This window comes from Salarias fasciatus, unplaced genomic scaffold (genome assembly GCF_902148845.1).
Source record: "Salarias fasciatus unplaced genomic scaffold, fSalaFa1.1, whole genome shotgun sequence".
NCBI classification, from domain to species: Eukaryota; Metazoa; Chordata; class Actinopteri; order Blenniiformes; family Blenniidae; genus Salarias; species Salarias fasciatus.
Genome location: NW_021941401.1, coordinates 14,189 through 40,779, shown reverse-complemented (window position 1 = coordinate 40,779; position 26,591 = coordinate 14,189). Strand labels below are relative to the sequence as shown.

The 26,591-nt window shown below is 46.0% G+C and overlaps 1 protein-coding gene across 1 annotated transcript; it reads left to right on the top strand.

Moving 5' to 3' along the window:
- Positions 1–10,003: 10,003 nt before the first annotated feature.
- On the top strand, positions 10,004–20,322 carry LOC115385736 (synphilin-1-like). Its single transcript, XM_030087803.1, has 12 exons — positions 10,004–10,116; positions 12,896–12,983; positions 13,108–13,180; positions 13,455–14,014; positions 14,098–14,266; positions 14,337–14,587; positions 14,668–14,847; positions 16,071–16,184; positions 16,320–16,445; positions 16,608–16,777; positions 16,886–16,975; positions 17,154–20,322. Exons 2-12 carry the CDS (start codon positions 12,927–12,929, stop codon positions 18,109–18,111), a joined length of 2,748 nt encoding a protein of 915 aa, XP_029943663.1. The 5' UTR covers positions 10,004–10,116; positions 12,896–12,926; the 3' UTR covers positions 18,112–20,322.
- Positions 20,323–26,591: the final 6,269 nt, after the last annotated feature.

Genomic DNA, 26,591 nt, shown 5'->3' with positions numbered 1-26,591 from the left:
TGCAGAAGTTCTGTAGTTTCATTCTACTACAGTTTTATGTGTGATCATATTCATCAAAACTCACTATCTTGTGTATAAAGCTTGGTTTCTGTGGAAATCTGCTTTATATCTGCTGAACTCTGAGGGAGTCGTACACAGTACTGCTGTATCCCTGTGTGTGTGTGTGTATGTATGTGTGTGTGTGTGTGCGTGTGTTGCTAGTAGGAGTGTAACGGTATTTGTATTCGTCCCGTACCGTCACGGTACGGGGGTCACGGTTCGGCACACACAATCACACGACGAATACACCAGTGAGTAAAAAAAAAAAAAAAAAAATTCCAACCTTAGATGGCGGTAATGAGCCTAAAAGCTGCCGGCAACCACCATTATCACAGAAGAAGAAGAAGTAGAACAAGCAGGTCCAAACATGAACAAATGAAGAAGAAAGTACAAGCGGAATGAGAGCTGCAGCCTGTGGCGGAGCGGATTAAACGGGAGAGTATTTGTTCCGCGTGCGTTCCCTCATACGGAGTGACGTGACGTGCCAGTAAACGGGAAGCAGCACAGTGAAAAAACCAGCAGAGAACGCCACGGTGGTGGAAAAACACTTTTTTAATACAAAACCCCGACATAAAAAACATTGGAGAGGCGAGATGGAACCAAATCGCGCAACAGCGAGTTGTATAAAGAGCTCCATAGCAGAATACGAGCGATCGCCGGCTGGTGTTATGGGTTAACTGGTTCCCGTGTTAACGAATGACAGCGGAGGTCTGTGTAAACACATGCTGATTACAGCAGTTGTTAAAGTAAGACTCACGAAAGACTTTAAACGTATACACTCACTGTAACTGTCGATAACCGACGTTCGCCAGAACGACTAGATGTTTCAGTCATTATTGGTCACAAGTTAATTCGAAACATCGGCATGCGGCGCAGAGCTCACACCGAGACGTGCTGCTCTGCACGGCGGTGCTGCGGTCAGGGGAGCAGCCGCTCCTTCAGCAGCGTATCAGGGAGATTTTGGGACATTATTTGAGCAGATATCAGCAGATAAAAACTCTCTGCTTGGCGCTGAGGACTGCTGCTGCAGAGAGGAAGACCTGCAAGTTCCTCGTGAGACTTTGTGCGCATGTCACAGGGTCTTTGTAAACAAGGATTCATCGTGGATGCTTTGTATGCTGTACATGAATACACTCGCGTTTAATACTATTGTTTACAATCGGATTGAAAAAACACCATGTAAACTGGGCCAATAATGTGTGGCATGGGAAAGCTTGGGGAAATGTTCTGGTACATTTGTGAGCTTTATTTACTTTTTCCCCACTGTACCGAAAAACGTACCGAACCGTGACCCTTACACCGAGGTACGTACCGTACCGTGGCTTTTGTGTACCGTTACACCCCTAATTGCTAGATTCAGCTACATGTAGCCAGACGTTGCAACATGTAGCCAGACGTAGCCACGTGTAGCCAGACATAGCTACATGCAATCAGACGTAGCCACATGCACCCAGATGTAGCCAGATGTGGCAACATGTTGCCAGAAGAAGCCGCATGTGGCCAAACGTTGCCAGATCTAGTCGCATGTGGCCAAATGTAGCCACGTGTAGCCAGATGTATCCAGATGTAGCCAGACGTAGCCATGTGTAGCCAGATGTATCCAGATGTAGTCAGACGTAGTCACATGTAGCCAGATGTAGCCAGATGTAGCTAGACATAGCCACATGTAGCCAAATGTAGCCACATGTAGCCACATGTATCCAGATGTAGCCAGACGTAGCTAGACATGGCAACAAGTCACCATATGTAGCCACATGTAGCAACATGCAGCCACAGGTGATATAGTCAAAAAATGTATAATCAAAAATAATGACGTGTAGCCATACAGTACATGACCACATGGAAACTGCTTTTGACCTCAGGTTCCTGAGGATCGCTGACTCTGTGACTAGAACTGCTGTCATAGTCCAGGATCACTGAATCTTCTGATTTTTCACAAGTAAATAGAAAAAAAGATGCAGAAGTTTTGCAGTTCATTCTTTGGTTTTACAGGTATGTGATCATATTCATCAAAAGTCACTATCTTGTGTGTAAAGCTTGCTTTCTGTGGAAATCTGCTCTATGTCTGTTGTGAACTCTGAGGGAGTCGTACATGGTACTGCTATATCCCTGTGTGTGTGTGTGTGTGTGTGTGTGTGTGTGTGTGTGTGTGTGTGTGTGTGTGTGTGTGTGTGCGCGCGCGCGTGTTGAGAGATTAATTTAATTTTGATAGAGCAGAAACCTTTTGGTAAATCAGGCTGCAGACCCTCTGCCATGTCTGAACAGTTTCAACAGATCATTTTCTACTGAGCCATTTCTAACCACTTTGAGTCAAACATAAACATGGTAGCTGCGAACGACGTGTAGCTCGATGAGCATAGTTAACATCTAACCACGGAGCATGTAGCCTGAAAAAAACAGGGGGTTAACATGGACCCTCTACTCTCGTTGGACACCCGCACCAAACACCAGTAAGACTTCAGTCTGCCACCTCAGGGACATGTCCAAACCGCGTCTGCTCTGAAGCACTTTGGGAGTGCTGAAATAGAACCTCCACTTTTCCAATGACTGATAAGTGATGATAGCTGGAAAGTTCTCAAAAAAGAGGTCTGTGCATGATCACTTCTTGCATGGATTTGTAATTTTGAGAGATTAGAAACTGAAGTGTTTTCAATAAACTGAAGAAAAAAAGGAACTGAAAACAACTGGAAACATGCTTGAGGTTATTCAAAGCAAAGGTGCACTTCTGCTTTTCCATTGATGGGACATATCCGAATCTGATAAGCTATTGATAGTGGAGGTTTCCCCTGCACCTCACACACACACACACACACACACACACACACACACACACACACACACACACACACACACACACACACCGCATTTCCCATATATGAAAATGAGCTATGTCTTTACGGGTAAATTTAGATTTGTAGTTTTCTTCCAGTAAATACCAACATCTGATGGTAACAGCACAGATGCCCCTGAAATGTTAATGAGAAAGCGACGACCAGTTGTATTCTATATATACTCTTGCAGCTTTTGTGAGCTTCCCTGCTTCGTCTTATTTCCTTCCTGCCAAGGTGTCTGTCTCCTCTGTGCTCTGCCCCTGTGAGGACTGCTTGGAATCGACCTGAAACCAGCTCTCATGCCAGACTCAGGTCTCGGAACAGCCTCACATGGCCTGTTTCCTGTTTCATCTGGAGGAGAAGCTGGTTGAACAATGTCCTCTGATTCCTTGACAGTCCTGACAAGCATTGTCAAGCTGCTTCTGACTTCTTCCACCTGGCTTAAGGTTGGTCATTCCAGTTCACCTCCGGCCAAACAATCCAATGAGACCGAAGCACCCTGGAAGTCCCAGCACCTGTTTCGCACTCATACTTACAAACTGCCTGTTTTGTTTTTTTCTATTTAGCTAATTGGTATTCATGTTCATTATCAGAGGTCACATGAGCCTTGGAAGTATAAGGAACTTGAAACACCTTGTCTTACCTTTTGGTTGAGGAGAGTTCCATATGAGATGAGATTGTTTCTGGTTAAAGTTCATAAAGTCAGTAAGGGATCTTTGCTCAGACGCTGTGTGACCTTTGACAGCAGAGATCGACCTGCACATGCTGGGTTTTATTCTCCAAGCCATGTTTTCTTCAAGCTTCTTCAGTTCTTCAGAAGTCCACGGTGTCTATACTGTATCATCCATGGCAGTGATTGGCCATCTCGCTGACGTTGTCCTAGCACCACCTAGGCTAATGGAGAGACAGTTCTTCACCACGTGTGCTAGCTGACACCTGGAGAAAAGTCCAAGGCAGCCCAGAGGGGCGAATATAGAGCTGATCAAGAAAAAGAGGATGCAGGTGCTTTGTTTTTCCTTGATATTCTGGATTGATACCAAATGGAAATGTTGTTTTCTGGACATCCTGTCAAACCTCCCAGCAAGCAATGTACAGCTACAGTCTTGGACTTTTACCCAAAGTGAATCCATGTGACCTCTTAGTCCTGGGTTATATTTATAATAACTGAAAGTGTCGCTTTGTTTCATTTCTTCTCAGTTGGATGATGAAATGTGTTTTCCAGCACAGAATCAAAAGGAGATATAAGGATTTAGAAGAAAAGAAACAGACTGACCTTCCTCAGGACAGACTCTGCAAATAAATCAGCAAGTGTGTTTTTAAAGTACCTTGTGAGACCAGTATTAGTTTGAAGGCCTGCAGAACTCTTTTATCACCATCAGGCTAGTTTACATTGCAACTATTCCTCCTTCACCACAGGATTCATCCATGTTTTCACCAGTATGTGTGATGCTTTGCTTGGAGCCAGAGATACAGGAAACACAGAATACAGTGCTTAAAAAAAAAGAACAATTAATCCCTAAAATTGACTGAAATACATAAAACAATATAATAATATTACACTGATCCAACAGGACAGAAGTAAACCAATTAAATAATAAATAATGACTGAAACTACAGAAAAATATGAAAACAAAGTCAAATGTGATAAAAATATGATTCAGGGCTGTTATCGCATCATGAAACAACGCTTTCTAAAATATTTGAACACGGTACTGTGTGTGTGAAACAGGTATGTGTTCATCCTGCACTGATTCATCCACATTCATTCTCTTCAGAGTAGCTTTCACTACTTATAAAAGCAGAACCGAGTACTTTGTAATATCAGTTAAAAAAACAAAAAAACATTTTGGAAAGAGGAAGCAGGGATTTCGTCTGGTCAGCTCCAGGCTTCTGAGTTGAAAACGAAAGGAATGCAGCAAGGAGGTAGTGCCTGTGGCATCCCTCTGAACGTCTGGATATCATGAGGAGTCCCCCAGGGCTCAGTGTTGGGACCCTAAATGCATATACTGTACATCAGCGACTTACGGCAGGGGTGTCAAACTGAATCCCAAAAGGGCCGGCACCCTGCATGTTTTTGCTCTCTCCCTGCTGCAGTGCACCTCAATCATGTTGATGGCGACCTCAGACTTGTAGAAAAGCCCAGTCATTGCAATCAGCTGTGTTACAACTCGGAGAGACCCAAAACACGCAGGGTCATCGGTCCCCGAGGACTGGAGCTTGACACATGTGACTTACAGCCATAGCTCCGAGCAGCTGCTTCAACAATGGAGGTGGAGAACATGGTCCACCGGGACTCAATGTCCCCAGCCTCCCTCGGGACATGAGAGAAGCTCTCCTGGAGGTGGGAGTTGAAAACCATGCTGACAGAGAGTTCTGCCAGACGCTCCCAGCAAACCCTCACAACACGTTTGGGTCTGCCAAGTCTGTCTGGTTTCCTCCTTCGCCAGCGAATCGGTCCACAGCTCTGCTCCTCCCTTCACCCAAGTGTCCAAGACACGAGTTCAGAGGTCAGATGACACAACAACCTAGGTTGTCCTGGTGCCAAGCGCACTTATGGACACCCCTGTGCTCAAACATGGTGTTCGTTATGAACAAACTGTGACTGGAACAGAAGTCCAATAACAGAACACCACTCGAGTTCAGATCAGGGAGGCCGTGCATCCTGATCTCCCCCCCCTCCAGGTCTCACTGTCTCTGCCCATGTGGGCGTTGAAGTCCCCCAGTAGAGCCATGGAGTCCCCAGTCGGAGCACTGTCCAGCACCCCTCCCAGGGACTCCAAGAAGGCCGGGTACTCTGCACTGCTGTTTGGCCTGTAGGCTCAGACAACAGTGAGGCACCTGTCCCCGACCTGAAGGCACAGGGTCTTGACCCTCTGGTTCATCAGGGTGAACTCAACACATGGCGGTTGAGCTGTGGGGCTATAAGCAAACCCACACCAGCCCGCTGCCTCTCACCACGGGCAACGCCAGAGAGGTGGAGAGTCCAGCCCTTCTCGAGAGGTTGGGTTCCAGAGCCCAGGCTGTGTGTGGAGGTGAGCCCGACGATGTCTAGCCGGTACCTCTCAACCTCCCTCACAAGCTCAGCGCCCTCAGACACCATCTGCTTATGCCACGAAGGCCGCCGTAATGAACCATGGGAGTTTGTGATCTTAGACTCAGGATTGAAACATTGTTATTGTGGATTATCAGAATGTTCAAATGTTACTGGTGTTGTGAGTGGTTGTGTTTATAGTGTTCTAGATGTTTAGTTACCATAATAAAGTTTAGCTGATTTTAGTGTTGTACGTACTGGCAGTCACAAGTGTTGTGTGTTTGATGTGCTTCTGCCACTCTGACTGAAACTTCAATCTTTACCAATTTAGAAATGTTGTGGTTGATCACATTGCCCATGTAAGTTTTGATATCTCATAGGGCTGAAGCATAATGAAACTGACCCAGGGACCAACCAACTTCTCTCTTCTTCAGCCTGACCCAATTCTGTGAAGTACACCTGAATAATTAAAAAGGACGTGACTGGTCTAAAGAAATGTGAGAAATGTGTGTGAAAAGACTAAAGTAAGAGAGAAAAGAAAAAACAGTTTCACAAACAAGATTAACGATGTGTGAAAAGAGAAACACGGTGCAAACATCGGAGCAAGATAAATGCCCCATCGTCAAATGAGTTACAGAGAGAAAAACTAAGAAAGCATCTGAAGCAGTGAAAGGATGCACAGCAGGTCAGTATAAACCTGCAGGGGGCGCTCTCAGCATAATGTCTGATGGAGAGACAGGATGCAGAGACAGAACAGCTGGCTGATCCACTTGTAGATAAGATAAGATGATCAGAGGTTGAAATCAAACAGTAGTGTTGATTTTGTCGTCCTGTTTTGATTTTAGTTTTAGTCTAGTCTTTGTGTCAAACTGTCATTTTAGTTTTTATTAGTTTTAGTCACGTTCAAACTCTGTTTTGTCAAGTTTTAGTCGACTACAAAGTCTGAGCATTTTCATCTTATTTTAGACAGAATAACCCAGGACGATTTTAGTCTAGTTTTAGTTGATGAAAACTGATTTTTTTGGTCCATTTTTAGTCAATAAAAATGATATTTTACTGTTTTTTAGTAATGTAATTCTATTTAACCCAGTCCATATAGTATAATTTTCTAGTATAGTGTAGATAAAACCACATTTTTCTTTTATTGAAACCCATTTTACAAATCAAGCCTGTTTATCTTATTATTATATTATTGCTACCTTCAAAACTTAAAAGAATACACCATTTCCAGACATGGAAGGTGTTCTGGTCAACATATTATTTACCAACCACACCTGTAGCCACACATCGATCAACAGTTGGTATGTCCCTTGGAGGTAAGGACAATGTGGACTGCTGCTGTCCTAGCAGGGCTGGGATGCCTTTTTGCCTCTGCATGATGCTGAGGAGATTATCTTGACCATTGCTTGCTTGCCTTGAATTTGCATATTGGTTAGTTTCCTGCATGAAATGAGTGGCAGCCTCTTGAGTGTAATACGTCTGCTGGCATTCTTGAGACAGATTGGCCTCATAAACTGTAGATCCAAATAATTGCACTGTTTCCCTTGTCGCTGCCTCCACTGGCGGTGTGAGTTTGCTGCCACGTACTGGTGGATAATGAAACTGATGAAGAGATTCCCTGGGCTGAGCTCCCGTTGAGCTTTACCGTCTACTGCTGCTGGGTGATGAACCTGAGCAACTGAGTCCTGTAGTTTCATCTCCATTGTCATTGCAGCTTTGCTGCCTCCCTTTTTGTGAATAATCAAACTGATGCTTTAAACTTAGTGGCACGAATTCCTTTGCATAGGGTCAGAATGAAGGTTTCCCTTTTGTTCTTTCAAAATAAGAATTAACTTTCTAAATAAGACACATGTTTTTGTTTGAAAGCATCTGTTCAATATTCTTTGTTAGGTTGGAAAGTCTCTTTATCATTTCTATGACTGGACCACTAGGGGGACCATGATGGGTGGAAATGAGCTGCAGGTGTGCGGAAGAGGGACAGCAAAAAGTTTTTTGACCGTGTTCGGGTGTGTACGTGTTGGTGTGAAAAGAAACTGTATCAGTGAGCTTATTGGCTCCAGCTGTGGTAACCGGACTCTGTAATCAGTGGGTTTATATTCACCGGAGAAGTAAATGGATCGCAGCACCCAAAGACTCCATGTTTGGAGTATTGGTTCATTGGTTCGCCATGGACACGCATCCGAAATAGTTCTCCTTTCTCCCCACTCAGTGGGAAAACCAAAATGTATTTGTCCAGATTGGGAATGGGCTGTACGGTTTCTTTATCTTGGCATTTCTTTACTTTGGATTTGACATTATTTTTGCTTTGGTTGACAGATGCATGACTTTCCACTTGACTCATTCTGATGATGATTAATTGCTGCCAAAAGGTTTATTCATAATTGTAACAGGATTTACTTGTGCGAAGACCAGTCTCTTCCACATTCGACAACAATTCTTAAAAAACCCTACGATGACTGCTCTGTTACTTTCACCAGGTTTTCCTTTGTCGGTGGTCAACCTGAACGGAGCAGAGCAGGAGTGGAGAGGAAAATTATATCTTCTCATATTGCACGTCATTCATTCATTGAAGCAGAGTTTTTCAACACGATGTGCAGTAGTGACCATCATTCCACAAAAAAGGCCTCTGATGGAAATTAGTCAGATCCAACATGTGGTGCATCCCAAAAAGAAGTCTGAATGCCATGAATGCCTGGCAGACCAAATGACCCAACTGCTAAGAGAAGGGAACCACCCACAGTGGAACCACCCAAGATCGAACAGTCCTCATCGTGAAGGACCCCCAGAAGGGAACAATATACCAGCCTAGACCCTGAATCAGAAGCTCCTATCAGGCATCATAGCAGTTGAGATGAACAGGCACATGGAACAATGGTTCATGGCACACTGATCATGGCTGCATAAGAACAGGCCCAAAACACAAGATCAATAGAGGCCAGGGTGGATCACACTAGACCAGACCCCACGAGCAGACTGAGACGGGAAGCCCCTGAAACAGTACAGCACATCACAGTATGGTGCAAGATGCTGGCAGGAAAGGCAGACATGGAACGCCAGAACCAAGGTGAAGGCATAGTATACAGAAACATCGATGAACTGGAGACCCCCCCCGAGTGTAGATGCAGCACACCCCCGAATGTGGTATAGAACAACCAAGCCAAGATCCTGTGGGACTTCACGATTCAGAAATGACAAACTGGCGATAGCCAACCAGCCTGACATAGCAGTGGTGGATAAACTTCAGAAAAGAACAGCAGTGATGGATGTAGCAATCCCCAGTGACAGGAACATCACAAGGAAGGATATATATATATATATATATATATATATATATATATATATATATATATATATATATATATATATATATATATATATGTGTGTGTGTGTGTGTGTGTGTGTGTGTGTGTGTGTGTGTGTGTGTGAATTCAGCCTTGTGGGAAGTTCTTTTCACATCATTTTCGATTTGTCGCATTCTCTGAAGAAATCTGGAAGAAATGAAGGAGGATCATGTAATAACGGCAGCTCCATCCATCCATCCATCCATCCATCCATCTTCAGGGAGTAACGGTCCTTTTATTCTAAGGCTTTCAGACCTGTGGAGCGGCTCCACTTCTTCCGGCTGCGCTCTGCAAAGATCCTCTCTCAGAGAGATGACTCATCAACTCACAGGAACTGTGGAAATAACAGCATAATAACAGAGGAGGATTCACTTACTTATCAGTTATTATTGCATTTTTTTCAGGTAACACATAAAAACTGAATATATGATCTCTTATATGAAAACTTAAGATCAAAGACATCCGATAAAACTAAACAAAAAAAATGCTAATTTTAGTGTAGCTCGTTTGAACAAGTGTACCAAGAAATCATTTTTTCCAGTCCCCTTTTGGTAAGTCAGCAAGTAATTGAGTAAGTAAGTAAGAAAGTAAGTAAGTTTGATAGTATTATGGGCTGTATATGTGTGTGAAATCCACTGCAATCGATCAATGGTGTAGTTCTCCTCAGAAAGCCGTGGTGCTGTGAAAAGCGGTGGGAGTGAGAGGTCGTCTCGCCGCCTCCTCTCTGCGCTCCATATGTCAGTCTTTGTGCTTTTCTTCGAGGCGACAGCAGCAGAAAAACAGCTGGATCCGAGCAGCGGCGGGCGGCTTCTCCCCGCTTCTCCCCCGCGTGTCCCCGCTCCACGACCGGCCGCGGCTGCCTCGCTTCGACACGGTGAGCACGGGGCTCCTCCCGCCCGGCCGCATGTCTTCTTTTCTTGTGTTTTCTTCTCCCTGTTTGACCCAGTTTTCCCCGCTGCTAGCCCGTTAGCCGCAGCTAGCCTGCTAGCGGAGCTAATCAGAGCTGCTGCTGATCCCAGGATTAAAGGGGGCGACCCGGCAGGGTCTCTGCTTTCACCCGGGAGGATCTAACCCCCCGGGGCCTCTCCTCTCACCCAGGGATCTGTGCTCTCACCCTGCAGGATCAGATCTGATTCTCATTTTCTCCATTGATTAGTCAGACTGTGGTGTCCCACTGTAAAGTGATTTGTTGTGCTTCTCTGCTTTCTCAGACTCAGAAACTTTCACCTTTAAACTTTAACCTGGTCTTCTTACTGACTCGGACCGGACTGTCCCTCTGTTTTTCCATTTGAGCTCCACTCAGACTGTGGACGCCACTACAATGGATTCAGCACACTTCTAGAATTTACTCATACTGCCTGATGTACTCTCGATGTTCTGCACATGCTCAGCAGAGGGGCAGTGAGAACAGGGTTTTCCTAGACTGCCATGACTCCCAGTCCAGATTCCCCTGGACCTGGTACTAGACCTGGTCCAGATTCTCCTGGTCCCGGTGCTGGACCTGGTCCAGATTCTCCTGGACCTGCTGCTGGTAGTTGTAGAGCTGACAGTCACTTGGTGGTCTGTCCAGTGTGTGTGTGTGGTTTCATTCCAGAAAACACACAACAGTACCAACTCCTGGCCCGGCACTCTAACTGAACAATATTCTACGCCTCTGTCGTGTGAACGTGAAACTTTTCTGAAACAGAAACGCAAAAACCATGGCTTTTCACATGAAACGTTGCTGCCTCAGAGAATAGTCGATAGCAGAGAATTTATGAACAAAAGAGCTGTTTTTCCTACAATTGAACATTTTCCACAGACTAACAGTGGTTTGGAGCTGCTAAACACGCAAATTCTCTCTAATGAAGCGAAAAAGAAATTACTGGAATTAAGTTTTTGAGATTTATCCCAAATAATTTAATGTATAAAAGGATATTTGTGAATGTTTTATTGAAATGGATTAAGTGCTATAGTTTTATGAGCAGGAGTTTGAACTTTAACGATCATCTCCACACATTGGGGCACTGCGTTCTGCAGAGAGCAGCTCAAACCGGCCGGCTTTATGAAGGAAACATCTGTCTGCACCCGTGTGAGTGTCGTGTTAAAAAGCGTTGTGGCTCGGAGTAGAGATGTTAGTGGTGGTGACTCATTTCTCCGTCTGAAAATGAGCATTTTAATTAAGATGTTTACTAGCTCAAGCAAAGAAAAACACTCCAGAAACAGTTGATTTCAAGTATTTTAACCATTTTATATCCTATGTGTTCAGATCCATGGGCCTTTAATCTTAATCTTCCGCCGCTCTGAGAGTTTGAAAGCTGAATTTGGAGACTGTTCCAAGGCCGTCTGCAGGCCGGTCAGCGGGCCGTCAGAAGGCCGTCTGCAGGCCGGTCAGCGGGCCGTCAGAAGGCCGTCTGCAGGCCGTCCACAGTCTGCTCGGTTCTGCTGGAGAATGTTGTCGAACTCCGTGACCCCACACTGAGTTTTCAGTTTTTTCAGGTCCCGGTTCTCATGGCTGCTATTTTTACACCAGTTCAACAAACAAAAAGTGGAACCAGATCGGCGGAGTCCGTGGATACTCTGTGTTTCAGCTCTGATAGTTTATATATAAGCCAAACTGAAGAAAGAGGAATCAGACCAGGGAAAAACATTTCTTTTTTGAGTATTTTGGAAGGTTTTGGATTTGTCAGCTCTTTGAATAAACACCGCCGCGTCCGTCGTCCTCCTCACTTCGACTCCCTGTTTTTTTTTTTGTTTTGTTTTGTTTTGTTTTTTGATCTGTGCTCCAGGCTCAAACGGTTGTTATCAAGGACCCGGGTGTTTCTCTAAGCTGCAATCAGAGGGTTTTTATTTTGGCCGGGTAGGTTCTGCGGTAACTCCCACGCAGTCTGAAAAAAGCTCCGCTCGACATGGAGACTCTGCAGTTTCATTCAAATGTTGGTTTGGACATTTTAGTACGTCAAGAAGTATTTTAAGTTATTTTTAGTGTGTGGAAATCTCTGGAGTGTTTTTCTTTTTTGGTGTGTATATTTTTACTTTTCTTGCTTCAGTCTTTTAGCAAAGGAAACGCATCGAAACAACTTTTTTTTTTTTTTCCATCAGAGCAAAGCTCATTAGCTTCTGAATTTGGACTCACAATGCAGCTTGTTTCCAGAGAGCAGGACTAAAGTTACCAAATGCTCCCCCTGCACATCTGGATCTTATTGTAGGTGCAGCACCTGATGACGTGAAACTCGTGGCTGGTATGTTATTGCTCCTTCTTGTGATCTCTCCGGGGCCAATTCCCATCTCTGATTAATCTGCCTGTTGTTTTCCAGTAAGCAGTGAAAGCGAAACATTGTGAAAACCCCACAGACCGTGTTGTACTTGCGTCGGTTCTCAGTATGTAAGAGATCACAGATGCTCTCCGACCACACGTCACGGTTTAACATCCATGTGCCGCAGTGTTTTGAGGCGGTCTGTGTTCTCCTTGGTTTGGAGTAGAACTTTACATGCAGGGTGCTCGTATATGAAATGTATTAATTCCTTCCATGCTCATCTGTTCTGGACACCAAAGAAAACGGTTAAAGGAGACTTTAGTGCACTGTCTGTACAGTCGATGCTCGTTTGAGCCCGGGTGTCCACAGCAGCCTCTCCGCTACGCTGTGCGCTCACGGCGCTCTTGTTCTCTGCAGCTGCTGGGGAGGCCGACGATGCGGTGTGGAGATGGAGGCTCCTGAATACCTGGACCTGGACGAGATCGACTTCTCTGATGATTCAGTGGTCAGTATGAAGGAAAAGCCCTCGTTCAGCGGGACTCCAGACTGGGTCAAAGACCAGAGCTGAACCCAGCCCTCACCCCTACAGAGCTCTTAGCTGCAGCGTGTCTCCCACTCTCTGTCCTCAGTACTGCGTCTCGTCCCTGAAGAGCATACCGGAGCTGTCCAGGAGGAGCGATGGCCCAGCAGAGGACAGACCAGGTAACCACACACATTACTGTAGGTCAGAGGTCATGGAGCCTTCTGTGTTCTAAACCCTGACTGAAGGCTTGAATCATTTGTTCCAGACACAGAGTAATTCAGTATGAAGATGAGCTGATGATCGTCGTTTGTCTTGGCGAACTTGCAGTAGTTAGAAATTAGCGGAATGTTTTTTATCCGTATGATGAATGACGGCGGCCTCTTGGGTGCCGTAGGCCGCACTTTGGGAACCACTGAGTTGTGTTAGACTACTCACGACGGCGTCTTCCTGCAGCTCCGGCCATCAACTGGAACCGCGGCGTGTCCTGTCACGGCGGCGGGGGGATGAAGCCCACGGGGCTCGCCGAGGTCCACAGCAAGTTCCGGCCAGTGAAGCGGGTGTCCCCTCTGAAGCACCAGCCGGAGACCACCGACTCGGACCCCGACGGCAAGGTCCAGGGCCAGGGGCCGCTTCAAGGCGAGCCGGCCGAGGGCGGCGCCAAGGACGACCCCGGCTTGGACAAGCTCGCCTCCGCGCTCGGCGCCTCCGAGGGGCCGGAGGGGAAGGCGAAGAGCCTGGGGGGAGGGGGAGGGGGTGGGGCCAACAACCCTCAGGCTCTGTTCGGGGAGCTGGAGCACTATGACCTGGACATGGACGAGATCCTGGATGTGCCGTACATCAAGTCCAGCCAGCAGATGTCCACGCTGCCCCGCGTGCCTCACGACAAGCGCTCAGCGTCCGGGAGCAACCTGGGGGGAGGGACCCTGGAGAGGAACCGAGGAGGAACTCTGAAGACCTCCTCTTTGGCCCACAACGAGCCCCTGAGCCTGGGCAGCGGCAGCTCGCAGACGCAGGTAAGTCCTCTGACTGTTGGGGGTCTGTAGTGGATCCCCATACCGAACCCTAACCTGACCTTTGACACACCTGTCTCCCGCAGTACTGCGTTCTCTCTCCGGTGAAGTGGTCTGACCTGAGGAAGTCCAAGTCGATGGATCCAGACCTCCACCACCTGCACCGCTCCCCCGGCGGGGGAGGCTACCAGTCGGAGCTGCTGTCCTCCGGCCTCCTCAGCTGCTCCTCCTCGCTGTCCTCCTTCACAGACGCAGGTATCCCCTCGCCGGCCCGGGACTCGTCTTCCCCGACAAACAACCGGATAAACCGAGTCTTGATTTCCAGACAAGCTGCTGTCTGCACGCGTCTTCCCGGAGTCCCAGAGCCAGAGGGGCGGCGTGGAGCCCCCGGGGGGCGCTGGGCTCATGTTCCCCCTGCCGGGGAGGCAGGATGCCTCCAAACCCTGGGCCCCGGGGCAGGGAGGAGGCGGAGGAGGGCCCCGGGGCTTTGGGGGAGCAGGAGGGGAGGTGGACGAGGAGACCAAGAAGAACCAGAACATCATCAACATCGTCCGAGAGGGACAGATCTCACTGCTGGTGAGCTTCACGCCTCCACCTCATTTCTCCTCTTCTTCCTCACGGTGCTTAATCTCCCCCTTCTCCTCCTCCCCCTGCAGCCCCACCTGGCGGCTGATAACCTGGAGCTGATTCGAGACGAGGACGGGAACAACCTGCTCCACATCTCGGCCTGTCAGGGTCACGCTGACTGCCTGCAGCACCTCACCTCCCTGATGGGGGAGGACGGCCTCAACGAGCGCAACAGCCAGCAGCTCACCCCCGCCGGCCTGGGGGTCAAGGTCAGTGTGTCTGCGCTCTACCGCACCCCTTCAGGCAGCAGTGTTCCAACACGTGGCCTGCGGGGCGACTCACAGCTCACTGCAGGTCACACAGCAAACCCTGAGGCCTGAAGTTCTGCAGGTTTCTTCCTGTTACAGGAAGTCTCTCCTTTCCTCCCTCTCGTCCACTTGCTGATTTTCCCAGTTAAAAGTCTTCCAATGACTGCGTTGTGTTTTCTGTGATCATATGAATGAATAAAGCTCACAGGAAGTCAGTTTGGGAGGTTGGTTAATTCATCAGTGACGAAGACTTTAGTCTCTGCAAAACCAGAAACCAGTTTGGAAAAGTGCGACTGTATTTCTGGGTTTTATGACATGAAACTCCTCCCTCACGTCCCTGGGTCTGACGGCTTGTGAGCAGCCGCTCGGTGAGGAGGAGCTGGACGTGTCCGAGAAAAGCATTAAGGTCAAGTTTCAGCACATCAGTGTCTTTCTTTGCTTTTGTGCAAAAAGGAACAAATACATAATGAAATTGTGGATCATTTAAAGAGGGGAAAAAAGTTACTAAAAAAAAAAAAAAGACTAAAAATGTGTGTGTATGTGTTGGGGGGTGAACTACTAACGACTACAAAGAAAAGAAAAAGACTCAAATTCAATAAAACAAACAGATGAAACAGGAAAAAGACTCTACAGAAAAGTGTCCTGAAAAAGTGAAGAAACAGAGAAATGATGGAGGTTCATCAGGAGTAAGGAACTGTCTCTGATCTGTTGACTCACTCTTCTGTCTCTGATTCATCAACAACAGGTTGCTGTTGATGAATCGGAGACTGCTTTTATCAAACTGGGTCAGTCCACGTCTTCTTTGCCAAGCAGTGAGGCTTCCCAGGGGCCGGATTTGGTCCACAGGCCATATGTTTGACACCTCTGCTGCAGACGATGCTTTTCTGTGATAAAATCCATGTAAATGTCAACATCAGCTATTGTTGCCGCAGCAGGATGTCGGGGAAAAAGTCCTGAGCAGGGGAAGGTGTAAACGGGGAGCAGACTGTGTTGTGTCGAGCCTGTAGTGGAAACGGGGCTTTTGATTGGCTGCCAGACAGGAAGTGTGTTATCTCCAGACAAGCAGCTCCACTCTGTGCTGGATCCTGATTGGCTCGTATCAACCACACGCTCGTTTATTCTCTGAGACCAACAAAATGGCATTACTGAGTGTGTGTGTGTGTGTGTGTGTGTGTGTGTTGCAGAACGGTCATCTGGAGTGTGTGAGGTGGATGGTGAGTGAGACGGAGGCCATAGCAGAGCTGAGCTGCACCAGAGAACATCCCAGTTTGATTCACTATGCTGCCCGTTACGGACAGGTAACACACACCGTCTCACACACACACACACACACACACACACCAACACATTGCTACATAAATCTACACACAGCTCGGAAAGGAAACTTCTTTCTGGGGTCTTTCTTGACCCTGTGACGTTGCTGGTCTGTGCAGGAGAAGGTGCTGCTGTGGCTGCTTCAGTTCATGCAGGAACAGGCCATCTCTCTGGACGAGCTGGACCAGAACGGGAACTCCGCGGTGCACGTCGCGGCGCAGTACGGACACCTCACCTGCATACAGGTGAGCCGCTTCAACACCAAGGAACCTTCCTCACAGCGAGTCGTAGCTGCTCGTCTAAATCATGCAGGACGGCCGAAACAGGAAGTGATGTGATTATCACAGTGTCACAGGAGGAGCCGTGATAATGCTGCGGTGTGTGTGTGTGTGTGTGTGTGTGCGCAGACTCTGGTGGAGTACGGCTCCAACGTGACGGTGCAGAACCAGCAGGGGGAGCGACCCTCCCAGAGTGCCGAGCGGCAGGGCCACACCACCTGCGCCCGCTACCTGGTGGTGGTGGAGACCTGCATGTCGCTGGCGTCGCAGGTCGTCAAGCTCACCAAGCAGCTCAACGAGTGAGTTGATGTTTGTGCAACAGAACGACAGCGGGCCGTCCCACTGCCGCCTTTTTCAAGGAAGGGAGAGGTTGTTCAGCTGATCTGCCGTGTTCGTGTGTCCTGCAGACAGGCGGCAGACCGGGTGGTGTTACAGAAACAGCTGCAGAGACTGATGGAGCCCAGCAAGGTGGAGGGGACCCCATCTCGATCCTCCAGGTAGCCTCCACACACTCACCAGCTCTCGAAGTGAAAACCTCCAAAGAAATCTAATCCTGACATTTAATCACCCGCTGAATGTTAAGTAGGGCAGCATCCATCGGGTGTCGGGTATCGGAGGCTGCTGTGAGAGCAGAGCCGGCGGTCGTGCTCACGTTGAGGTGATCTGTGCTTCCAGCTCCCATCAGCCACCGGTGGAGGCGTGGCCGGAGATGATGCTGACGGCCGAGGGGACGCCCGGAGACGGCCAGTGGTCGGTCCGTCAGGGAGGCGTGGCTTCCGACTCGGTGCTGCGGCAGCTCCTGGGGAAGGACGCGTCGGAGCCCCTCTGTGCCCGGGATCGAGCCCCCCCGGCGGGCCCCGGGGCCCCTGGGGGCCGCAGGCCGGCGCTGGCGGAGCGCAGAGAGCTCAAACTCGCCAGACTCAAGCAGATCATGCAGCGCTCCCTGAGCGAGTCCGACTCGGACGGGTACCCGGCGGAGGAAGGGAAAACCCCCGGCGGCGCGGCGCGGCCCGAGAGGCCGTGCCACCTGCCGATCGCAGAGGAGGAGCCGGCGTCCAACCACCTGCAGCTGATGATGAGGAAGCACCTGCCTTCCTCCGCCGCCGCCTCGTCGGCCGAGAAGAAGCTGGCGTTCTGTCTCACCGGGTCCAAGTCCGTGGACAGCATCGGTTACAACCCGTCGCCCACCTCCTGCGACCCCGAGGCCGCCGGGAACAAGACGCCAGACGCTCCCGGAGATTTCCACGACGGTCAGAAGGCCGCAACCAGCCCTAAGAGCGCCCTGAAGTCCCCCTCGTCACGCAGGAAGACCTCCCAGAACCTCAAGCTGAGGGTGACCTTCGACGAGCAGGTCCACAAGAGCTCTGGCCAGGAAGCCGAGCCGGCCAAGGCGGCCCACGGGAAGGACAGGACTTCCACCGGCGCCTCTGAGAGCAAGAGGCCGTTTGGCACCTTCCGCTCCATCATGGAGACGCTGAGCGGAAACACAAACCACAACAACAGCAACAGCGGCGGAACGCCGTCGGGCTCCGGAGTCAAACCCGCCTGTCAGAACTCTCCCGGCAAGAAGTCCGACAGCAAGAGCAGCCCGGGAGGCGGAGCCAAGGGCAAGACCAGAACCAGCAACGTCTGACCGCCAACTCACCGCCCAGAGAAGACCGCATCAGGAGATCCAGGTTCCATGGCGCCGGCCTCAGGAACACACAGCACCTTCAGCCCTTTGTCAGTAAATCACAGCCAGATCCAGCTGGTTTTGGTTATAATGGTCCACTCCATATCTGATGATGTCCATCCAAACAGCCCTGCTTGACCTCGTGTTGGACATGAGCACTGAGTGCTGTATGCAACATGGAAAATCCAGATTTGGCTTTGAAGAAAATCCAGATTTGTTTAGAAAATCAACAAAACGGTGGTTTGGGGGGGGTTTTCCCATCCTTTCCTCACTCGCTCTGGGATTTTTAAATCTGAAGGCTCCAGTCGCACAAACCAGTAAAATTGAGATCATTATGAAAAGCAGATTTAAAACCAGATGAGCGTCACTTCGGGAGCCTTGTTTAACTTGACTTGGTCGTATTGTTGTGTCAGGACTCCGCTGGGTGCAGCACGGTCATAAAGAAGAGAAACATCTCAGCTCGTATTCTCCGAGGCCCCGTTCACACGGCCACAGTTTCAAGTGAAAATGCTAAACCGTCTTTGTGTATTTTCAGCGTCTGTTTACATGACGATGTTCTCAGTGTTTCTGTCATTTCCCTGGAAATGAACATCCTTGTTACAAAGTTTCTGTGTGAGACAGCAGAGTTTTTTTGAAACTACAAACTACAAAGCAAAAACGATGCGTTTTCACTTGAAGCGTTGCATAAACGGCCTTCAGTGACAAATCATCAGATGTGGGCTTGACTGCTCCTGCTCTCTGGAGGTTTTTATTCAAGGTTTCCTCAGCGAAGCGTCTTTCAGCCTCTTAGCATCCGTAGCTTCTTGAATCCTCTGTCATCTTCAAACCACCGTATGTTACGGGGAGGGGGGAGGTTGGACTCTTCTCAAGGTCTACCTTAAAGTATTCCACACTGTAGCTGCGGTGCTGCTAGCAGTTTCCAGTCAAATCTGTCCAGTCAGGACATCCAAAGCTGGAGGTGCTGATGAAGATCTCTCTGTTATGAGCAGTTAGTTTTTTTTTTTTCTTTATGGGGCAGAAAACACACTTATCACACCATCTGGTGGTTCAGTTTGGTATTACAGGATAGCCTCAGATTATTTCTCACAATTCACTGACAATAAAAATCAAGGAAGCATTCGACACTAACTTTATTTACATCAGCTTTACTTTTCAGACATGTCTGAATGTTTGTTGCAATGAAAATTAGAGTTTTATTTTAAAAAGATCTTCGATCTTTCCATTGATCAAACAGGAAGCCAGGAGTTGTAATTCTGGCCAATCACTGTAAAGAAAAACGAGCTGAACTGTTTTTCCCCACTGTCTTTCTTTCCGTCGTCACGTTGAGGTTTGTCTTTGGTTCTTGGCCTCACGCTGACGGAGAGAAAGAAGTCTGGAATGTATTTGAAAGTTTTCTTTCTCACCGCCGAGGTGAAGCTGCACGACGAGACCGAGCTGTGGAACCTCGCTTCTCAGATCGACCTTTAAACATGTTTTAGGTTGTTGTTTTTTTTTTTTTCACTACATGAACTGTTTTCAACCAAGGAATTTTTCCACATGAACATTCTGATGGACGTCTGAAATATTTAATTTTCTGCACACGTTAAAATGTGTTTATAATCATGCACACGGTTAGGTGCATAGCACATAGTTTAAAACACCACTGTATATATATATATATTTTGTAGTATTTAATGTTTCGTTTCTACAGTATTATTCACACTTTTTTAACCTTTGCAGTTATTATCTATGCAGTATTTTTGGCATGAAGTAGACGATAGTTGTGTGGTGTGTTTATGGGCGGCTGGAAGAGAATCACTCCAGATTTTTCTACAGGTTTCGAAAGTCTGTTACATTTAACAGTGTTCAATGGGAGAGTGAGGCTCTTCAGTCTCTTCACCCACTTTCTTATTGTTTTCTGGTCATTTCTTTCATAAATGAAGTGATTAGCTGCTGTTGATTAGAAGGTTTTTTTTGTTGTTTTCTGTCAACCATAAAAGATTTGTTGTCCAGGACTCTTTTTGGGGGGGGGGATTCACCTGATCGGAGGTCGTCAAAGTCAGATTTGCACATTCAAATGAAGTGTTAAAATTCAGAGCAGTGCTTTGAAATCGAGAGTTGGATTGCAGAGGAGGGTGAAAATATTCAGAAACCACTTTGAGCTATTTTTCCATGAGCGTTGGAATGTTGAATTTAAATGTCCTGAAAGCAAATAAAAATGCAGAAATCTCCCAACAAGTGAAGGAGGAAGTGTTCCTGATATGTCTCCTGATGTTTCACACAGCTAACTCAACATTCACTCAGCATTTCAAATGAAAACTCAGATTTTTTTGCATTTTTACTCAGTTCGGAAAACGGTGTCCTTTTCCATGGAAACAGCAACACGGTGCGGTCGATTTAGGCCAAGGGACCAAGGGAACCCGCACACCAAAGTGTGGACCCCCCAGGCCAGCCGGGACCAGAGGACCCGGGCGCAGTAACCCCAACATTGGACCGGGACCAACTCCTGGTGTGAAGGACCCCCCCTGAGGAAACACTGAGATTAAACAGCTAAAACGTGATAAAATATGATACGAAATTAAAATAAAGTAGTGAGATAGGATTACAAAGTAAAAAAGTAAAACAAGTTAAAAGTACATAATAAAATAGAATAAAATTACATAAATAAAGATGGAATAAGACGACTATAAAAGGTCAGTTAAAAGCCTGATAAAAATGGTGTGTTTTCAACCTCCCTTTAAAAATAACAGTCTCTGCGGTCCTGAGGTTCTCTGGCAGGCTGTTCCACAGGCGGGGGCCGTAGAGGCTAAAAGCCGCCTCGCCATGAGTCTTGGTTCTAGTTTTAGGAACACACAATAAGCCGTTGCCAGAGGACCTCAGGGCCCGCGAGGGTCGATAGGGTAAAAACAAATCAGTTAAATAAGAAGGCGCAAGGCCGTTAAGACATTTAAAAACTAATAAGAGAACTTTAAAATCGATCCTGAAACGGACATTGAGCCAATGCAGCGACTGTAAAACCGGTGTAATGTGGGGCCGCCCCCTGGTCCTCGTCAGCGCGCGAGCGGCTGAGTTTTGTAATAGTTGTAAGTTTGAAATGTTCTTTTGGGGAAGACCAGAGAGCAAGGCATTACAATAATCTAATCTACAAGAGATAAAAGCATGCATTAGCACCTCTGTACTGGCCTGAGAGAGAAACGGGCGGACTCTGGCTATTTTCTTCAGGTGATAAATCCAACATTTTTTGGACCCAACAGTTTTCAGAAACCAGACTCCACAGTAATTTGTTTTTCCGATACCCGTTCACCCCAACCAGGAGAGAGAAAACAAATTGCCCCTGCAGGAGTGATGAGAATTAAGTATATTAAGTATATTATTGTGTTGTTGTGTCTATAATTTGAACTTGTCTGGGGCCTGGCTGTCAAATTATTGGGTCTGGCTACGAAAATGTCTGTACAATCGATGATACATCGACACCTTTTAAAATTACACTTGAAGATTTTGGGCATATTTTTAAGTATGGCTCCCTTGCTTGGCCACATAATGAGCGGCTTGAGATCATGGCCATGACAGGTAACCAGCTCCTACAAATATTTGATATGGTGGTTTTAGATATATATCAATCTATATGCCAAGTCTTCTGTCAAGAGTTCATTTATTTCATTCATCATATATTCAGTTTTATTATCAATAATTGAACATATTACTCAAGTTCCATGAAGAGGTAATCCAAATTCTGACATATGTAAACACTCTTTTTCTAAAGTAATGCAATAGCTACTTTGCCTAGTAATTACTTTTAAAATATTGTATACAAGCAAAAGGCGGAATTTTCCCTATTCTGTGCAAGGCAGAAGCACTTTGAAGATGGAGATAAGAGCGGTAAATTCCTTGCCAGATATATTAAACAGAGAGAAGCGCAGACCATCATACCAGCAATTAGAACACAGGATGGTACTTTGGTATCAAACTCCACTGAAGTAAATGAGGTTTTTAGGGAGTTTTACATGCATCTCTGTTCTTCTGAATTACAAGCAAGTCTTCCAGAGATCGATAGCTTTCTTTCCCCCCTTGGCCTTCCAACACTCTCAAAGACACAGTCAGATTCACTGGGGGCTCCTATCTAAAACGAGGAGATCTTAGGTGTAATTAAAAGTCTCAAAACAAGCAAAGCCCCCGTTTTGGATGGGTTTACAACAGAATTTCATAGGACTTTTGCTGAGGAGCTCTCCCCTTTACTTCTGATTATGTTTAATGAAGCGCTGGACAAGGGCACTCTACCACCGACCCTGTCAGAAGCGCTGATTTCCCTTGTCTTAAAGAAAGACAAAGACTCTTTGGATTGCAAGAGTTACAGGCCAATCAGTCTGATCAATTGCGACTGCAAAATTTTAGCCAAAATCCTAGCGACTAGGTTGGAGAAGGTCATGACAAGCTTAGTACACCCTGATCAAGTTGGTTTTATTCGCACTCGTAATTCTGCCAATAATATTAGACGCCTTATCGATATTATGTGGGCAACCCAGAATAAATCCCCAACTGCTGACTTTTCCCCGGCCATAGCTCTCTCCCTGGATGCAGACAAAGCGTTTGACAGGGTAGAGTGGCGCTTTCTGTTTTATGTCCTGGAGACATTTGGCTTTGGCTCCAAATTTATCAGCTGGATCAAACTTCTCTACAACAACCCCAAAGCTTTGGTGTCAACAAATCGTATTATTTCACGACCCTTTGATCTCCACAGAGGAACAAGACAAGGCTGCCCACTGAGCCCCCTGCTTTTCGCATTGGCCTTGGAGCCTCTAGCAGCAGCAATCCGCAAAAACCCAGATTTTCCCGGTATACAAATTCATAACAGTAGTCACAAGCTAATGCTTTATGCTGACGATGCTTTGGTCATAGTAACTCAGCCAAAGCGTTCCCTTCCTGCTCTCTTCAAAATGATCAATCTGTTTTCTAATATATCTGGATATAAAGTTAATTGGGCAAAATCAGAAGCACTCCCTTTGACAGCCTATTGTCCCAAAAATTTATTTCAACCAGGAGATTTTGGAAGGCCTCAATCAGGTATTAAATATTTGGGTATTACATTTCCCCATTTATTATCGGATCTAGTCCAGGTTAATTTTGAACCTCTACTAAACAAATTTAAATCTGATATAATCCGATGGTCCCCTCTATTTCTTTCTCTCTGGGGGAAGGTCAATATAATTAAAATGAACTGTGCTCCAAGATTCAATTACTTACTGCAAGCACTCCCACTGAAGATTCCATCGAAGTATTTTCATGAATTTGATAGACTGTGCAATCAGTTCATATGGAACAATAAGCGCCCCAGAATAAGGCTTAAGGTATTGCAAATAAGGCTTAAAGTATTGCAGCGACCAGTAGAATTGGGTGGACTGGGGGTCCCGAACTTAGCGCTTTACCATTATGCCTTCAGTCCCAGGCATATGATCCACTGGGCCTTGCCTCCTGAACGAGCTCCCCCATGGTTTATTCTTGAGAGTTTCCTCTGCACTTCCCTCCCTCTAATGCATGTCATTACCATTAAGCTTTCACCAGAGGCACAGACCCACCCCATTCTTTCATTCCTGCAGGAGGTATGGAAGAAAGTAGCTTTGCTGTTAAATTTTAGCCCCCATCTCCACGCTGAGGCATCCATATGGCTTAACCCCAAACTCTGTATTGATAGGTCTCCATTTTTCTGGAAACTATGGGCCCAGAGAGGAATTTTAGTTCTTGGGGATCTATATGAGGGGGGAGTTCTAAAATCATTTAATGACCTTAAAGCTCAATATCAGCTTCCACAGAGCCAGTTTTGGAAATACTTACAGCTCCGACATCTTCTTCTGCAGATTTTTGAATACCCCTCCATACCTCCAACTATAAGTTGTCTTACTTTTATTAGAAAGGTTTTTGGTGGGGGTCATGAAGCTTCCAAATACTATTTGATGCTTTTAGAAGCCACAGATGAGGGGCTCCCTGCCTTGAGGTCAGCCTGGGAAACTGACCTAAATGTGTCCTTTACAGATCAGGAATGGGCTATGATCCTACAGAACACAAAGAAGGTATCTAGAGAACTGAGAACAAGACTCGTTCAATTCAAACTATTACATAGAATCTACTGGTCCCTTCATAGATTATACAGAGCAAACCTTATACAGGCCCCAGATTGCTGGAGATGTCAGACTGAGGTGGGCACATTGACCCATATGATATGGAACTGTCCAAGAATCCAGGGTTTATGGACTGACATCTATGAATTTATCAAATCAGTTATACAGCAGGACATTCCTTTCCTACCTAGATTATTTATTCTAAGTGATCCATCCCTCCTCAAACATCTTCCATCCAGTACAGCTGAATGGGTGCAGACCGCTCTAATGCTGGGGCGTAAGCTTATTATTTCTCAGTGGAAGGCCCCCTCCACACCATCCGTTACTATTTGGTACAACCAACTGGGGAGATTGGCTGCACTAGAACGCCTTTCATACAAACTGCTGAATAAAATGGAGAGCTTTCACCTGAAGTGGGGATCGTACCTTTCCAAGATGCAGGGACCAACCTAAAAGTCAGAATTGGATGAGCTAAGGAGAGTATATGGTCACTGGGTGAGAAATAGTTTACATGTTGCAGACAATTGCCTGCCAGATGTCCCCTTCCCCTCTTTTTCTATTTAATTTGATTTTATTTACATATATTTTATTTTATTTTATTATTTTATCTTACTTTATTTTATTTTAATTTGTATTGTCAGTTTTTGTTCTGCCACTGCTCTACTATTGTACTGAAGTGAAATTGTTGCGATTTGTATTTGCAATGGAGTGGTGTATTGGAAAACTTAATAAAATGTTAATCACAAAAAAAAAATATTGTATACAAGCAATGAAAAGTTCAGCATAATGAGCAATAAAGCTCACCAAACAAACTATTTTCATCCACTTTCCTCTTACATGTATCCATTCACGCCGTCTCTCAGAGATGTGAAGTCTCATGACCAAAACAACTTGGATTTAACAAAATAATAGAATAATAATAATTTATTTTTCTTTAAAATGAAATAATGTTCTTTTGGTTTGATATCATGAAATACAATATTCTCTTTTACAAACACAATTGAACATGAATTTAACTATTTTTAAACACAACAAAAACATAAGGCTTTTAAAGGTACTGTAGGCAGGATTCCGCATCTCCGCCATCTTGTTTAGGGTTACCGAAGTAAGATGGCGATTTGAAACCCAGCACAGCCAATCCTGTCCTGTTTTCTCTGAAATCACGCCCTTACGCAAGTTAAGTCCCTCCCACAAGAATGTGCGACGAACGCCCCTCGACCAATCACGGTTAGAGCCTCATGGGCTCTTCTGATTGGTCAAAGATACCTGGAGCTGTCGAGATTCCTTTTCAGCTCAGAACAGAGACAGATGGAAACACTGCGCCCTCGCAGTAGTGCAATTATGCTACACTCCTAAAGGATTATCAATGGATACTCTAACATTTAATCCAAAGAAAACACAGAAAAATTAGCAGTGACTAGCAAAATCCTGCCTACAGCACCTTTAACAGTCTTATTTTTTAAAAAATCAGTCATGAACTATATATTATTCAAATGTATCTTTACATTTCAGCAGGGTTACATGTACATGACTGGTTGTTGAAAAAAAAACGAAGCTTAGCAGAAAACAAAACTTCCAAAACAATTAAGGACTCCATCCAGTCAGTTAGTCTGTAATCAATCATTAAGTTGAAAGTTGTAAAATACATCAACAACAACAACAACAATAATAATAATAATAATAATAATAATAATAAATATGGGAAAACACAGTTATTTTATTAAAAAGTTTTAAAAAAACATTCAAACTATTTTAAAGAACTATTTTATGATCATTCAACAACCTGCAGTTCCCCTGGTGTCCATCAGGTGTCAGTATGAAGCTGACACAGTAACAAAAACAAACAAAAAAACTGCAGAGAAGAAGTTACTTAGCATTTTTTCAAACTTGTTGTTTTTTAGTTGAAACTGTTATTTTTTCAGTTATTTCTCATCTGCTTGAGCAACATGGCTGAAGTCCAGACATTCCGAGACCGACTAGCTCCTCACCCTGGTTGACCAGGTAACTCTCCAACAACAACAAGAGACTGATGGACAAGACGGATCTCTTGAATTAAGCACCAAACCTGAACTGAACGTCTCCAGAACAGGGATGGAAAATTCTAAATGAACCTGTGAATGGTGGAGGATCCGTGCCTTTAATTTTGAAGCTAAGACTGAAATTAGACTGTACTTCTTGTTCAAAGTGAAATAACAGGAGTGATTTTCAAGCAGAAACCTTCAGCATTACACAGCATCTGCACCATAAACAGAAGAAACGAGTTTGTTCTGTTTTCATATGGAAGAATTGATTGATTGACTTGTCTGAGCTACCATGCTAATGCTACTTATGGTAGAGACATTTCCACGG

Bases quoted from the DNA above. Each gene is read 5' to 3' on its own strand.
- LOC115385736 (XM_030087803.1), top strand. From the start codon at position 12,927: ATGGAGGCTCCTGAATACCTGGACCTGGACGAGATCGACTTCTCTGAT. The intron at 13,181-13,454 runs GTAACCACACAC...GTCTTCCTGCAG, and splicing joins CCCAGCAGAGGACAGACCAG to CTCCGGCCATCAACTGGAAC. The intron at 16,185-16,319 runs GTAACACACACC...TGGTCTGTGCAG, and splicing joins ATGCTGCCCGTTACGGACAG to GAGAAGGTGCTGCTGTGGCT.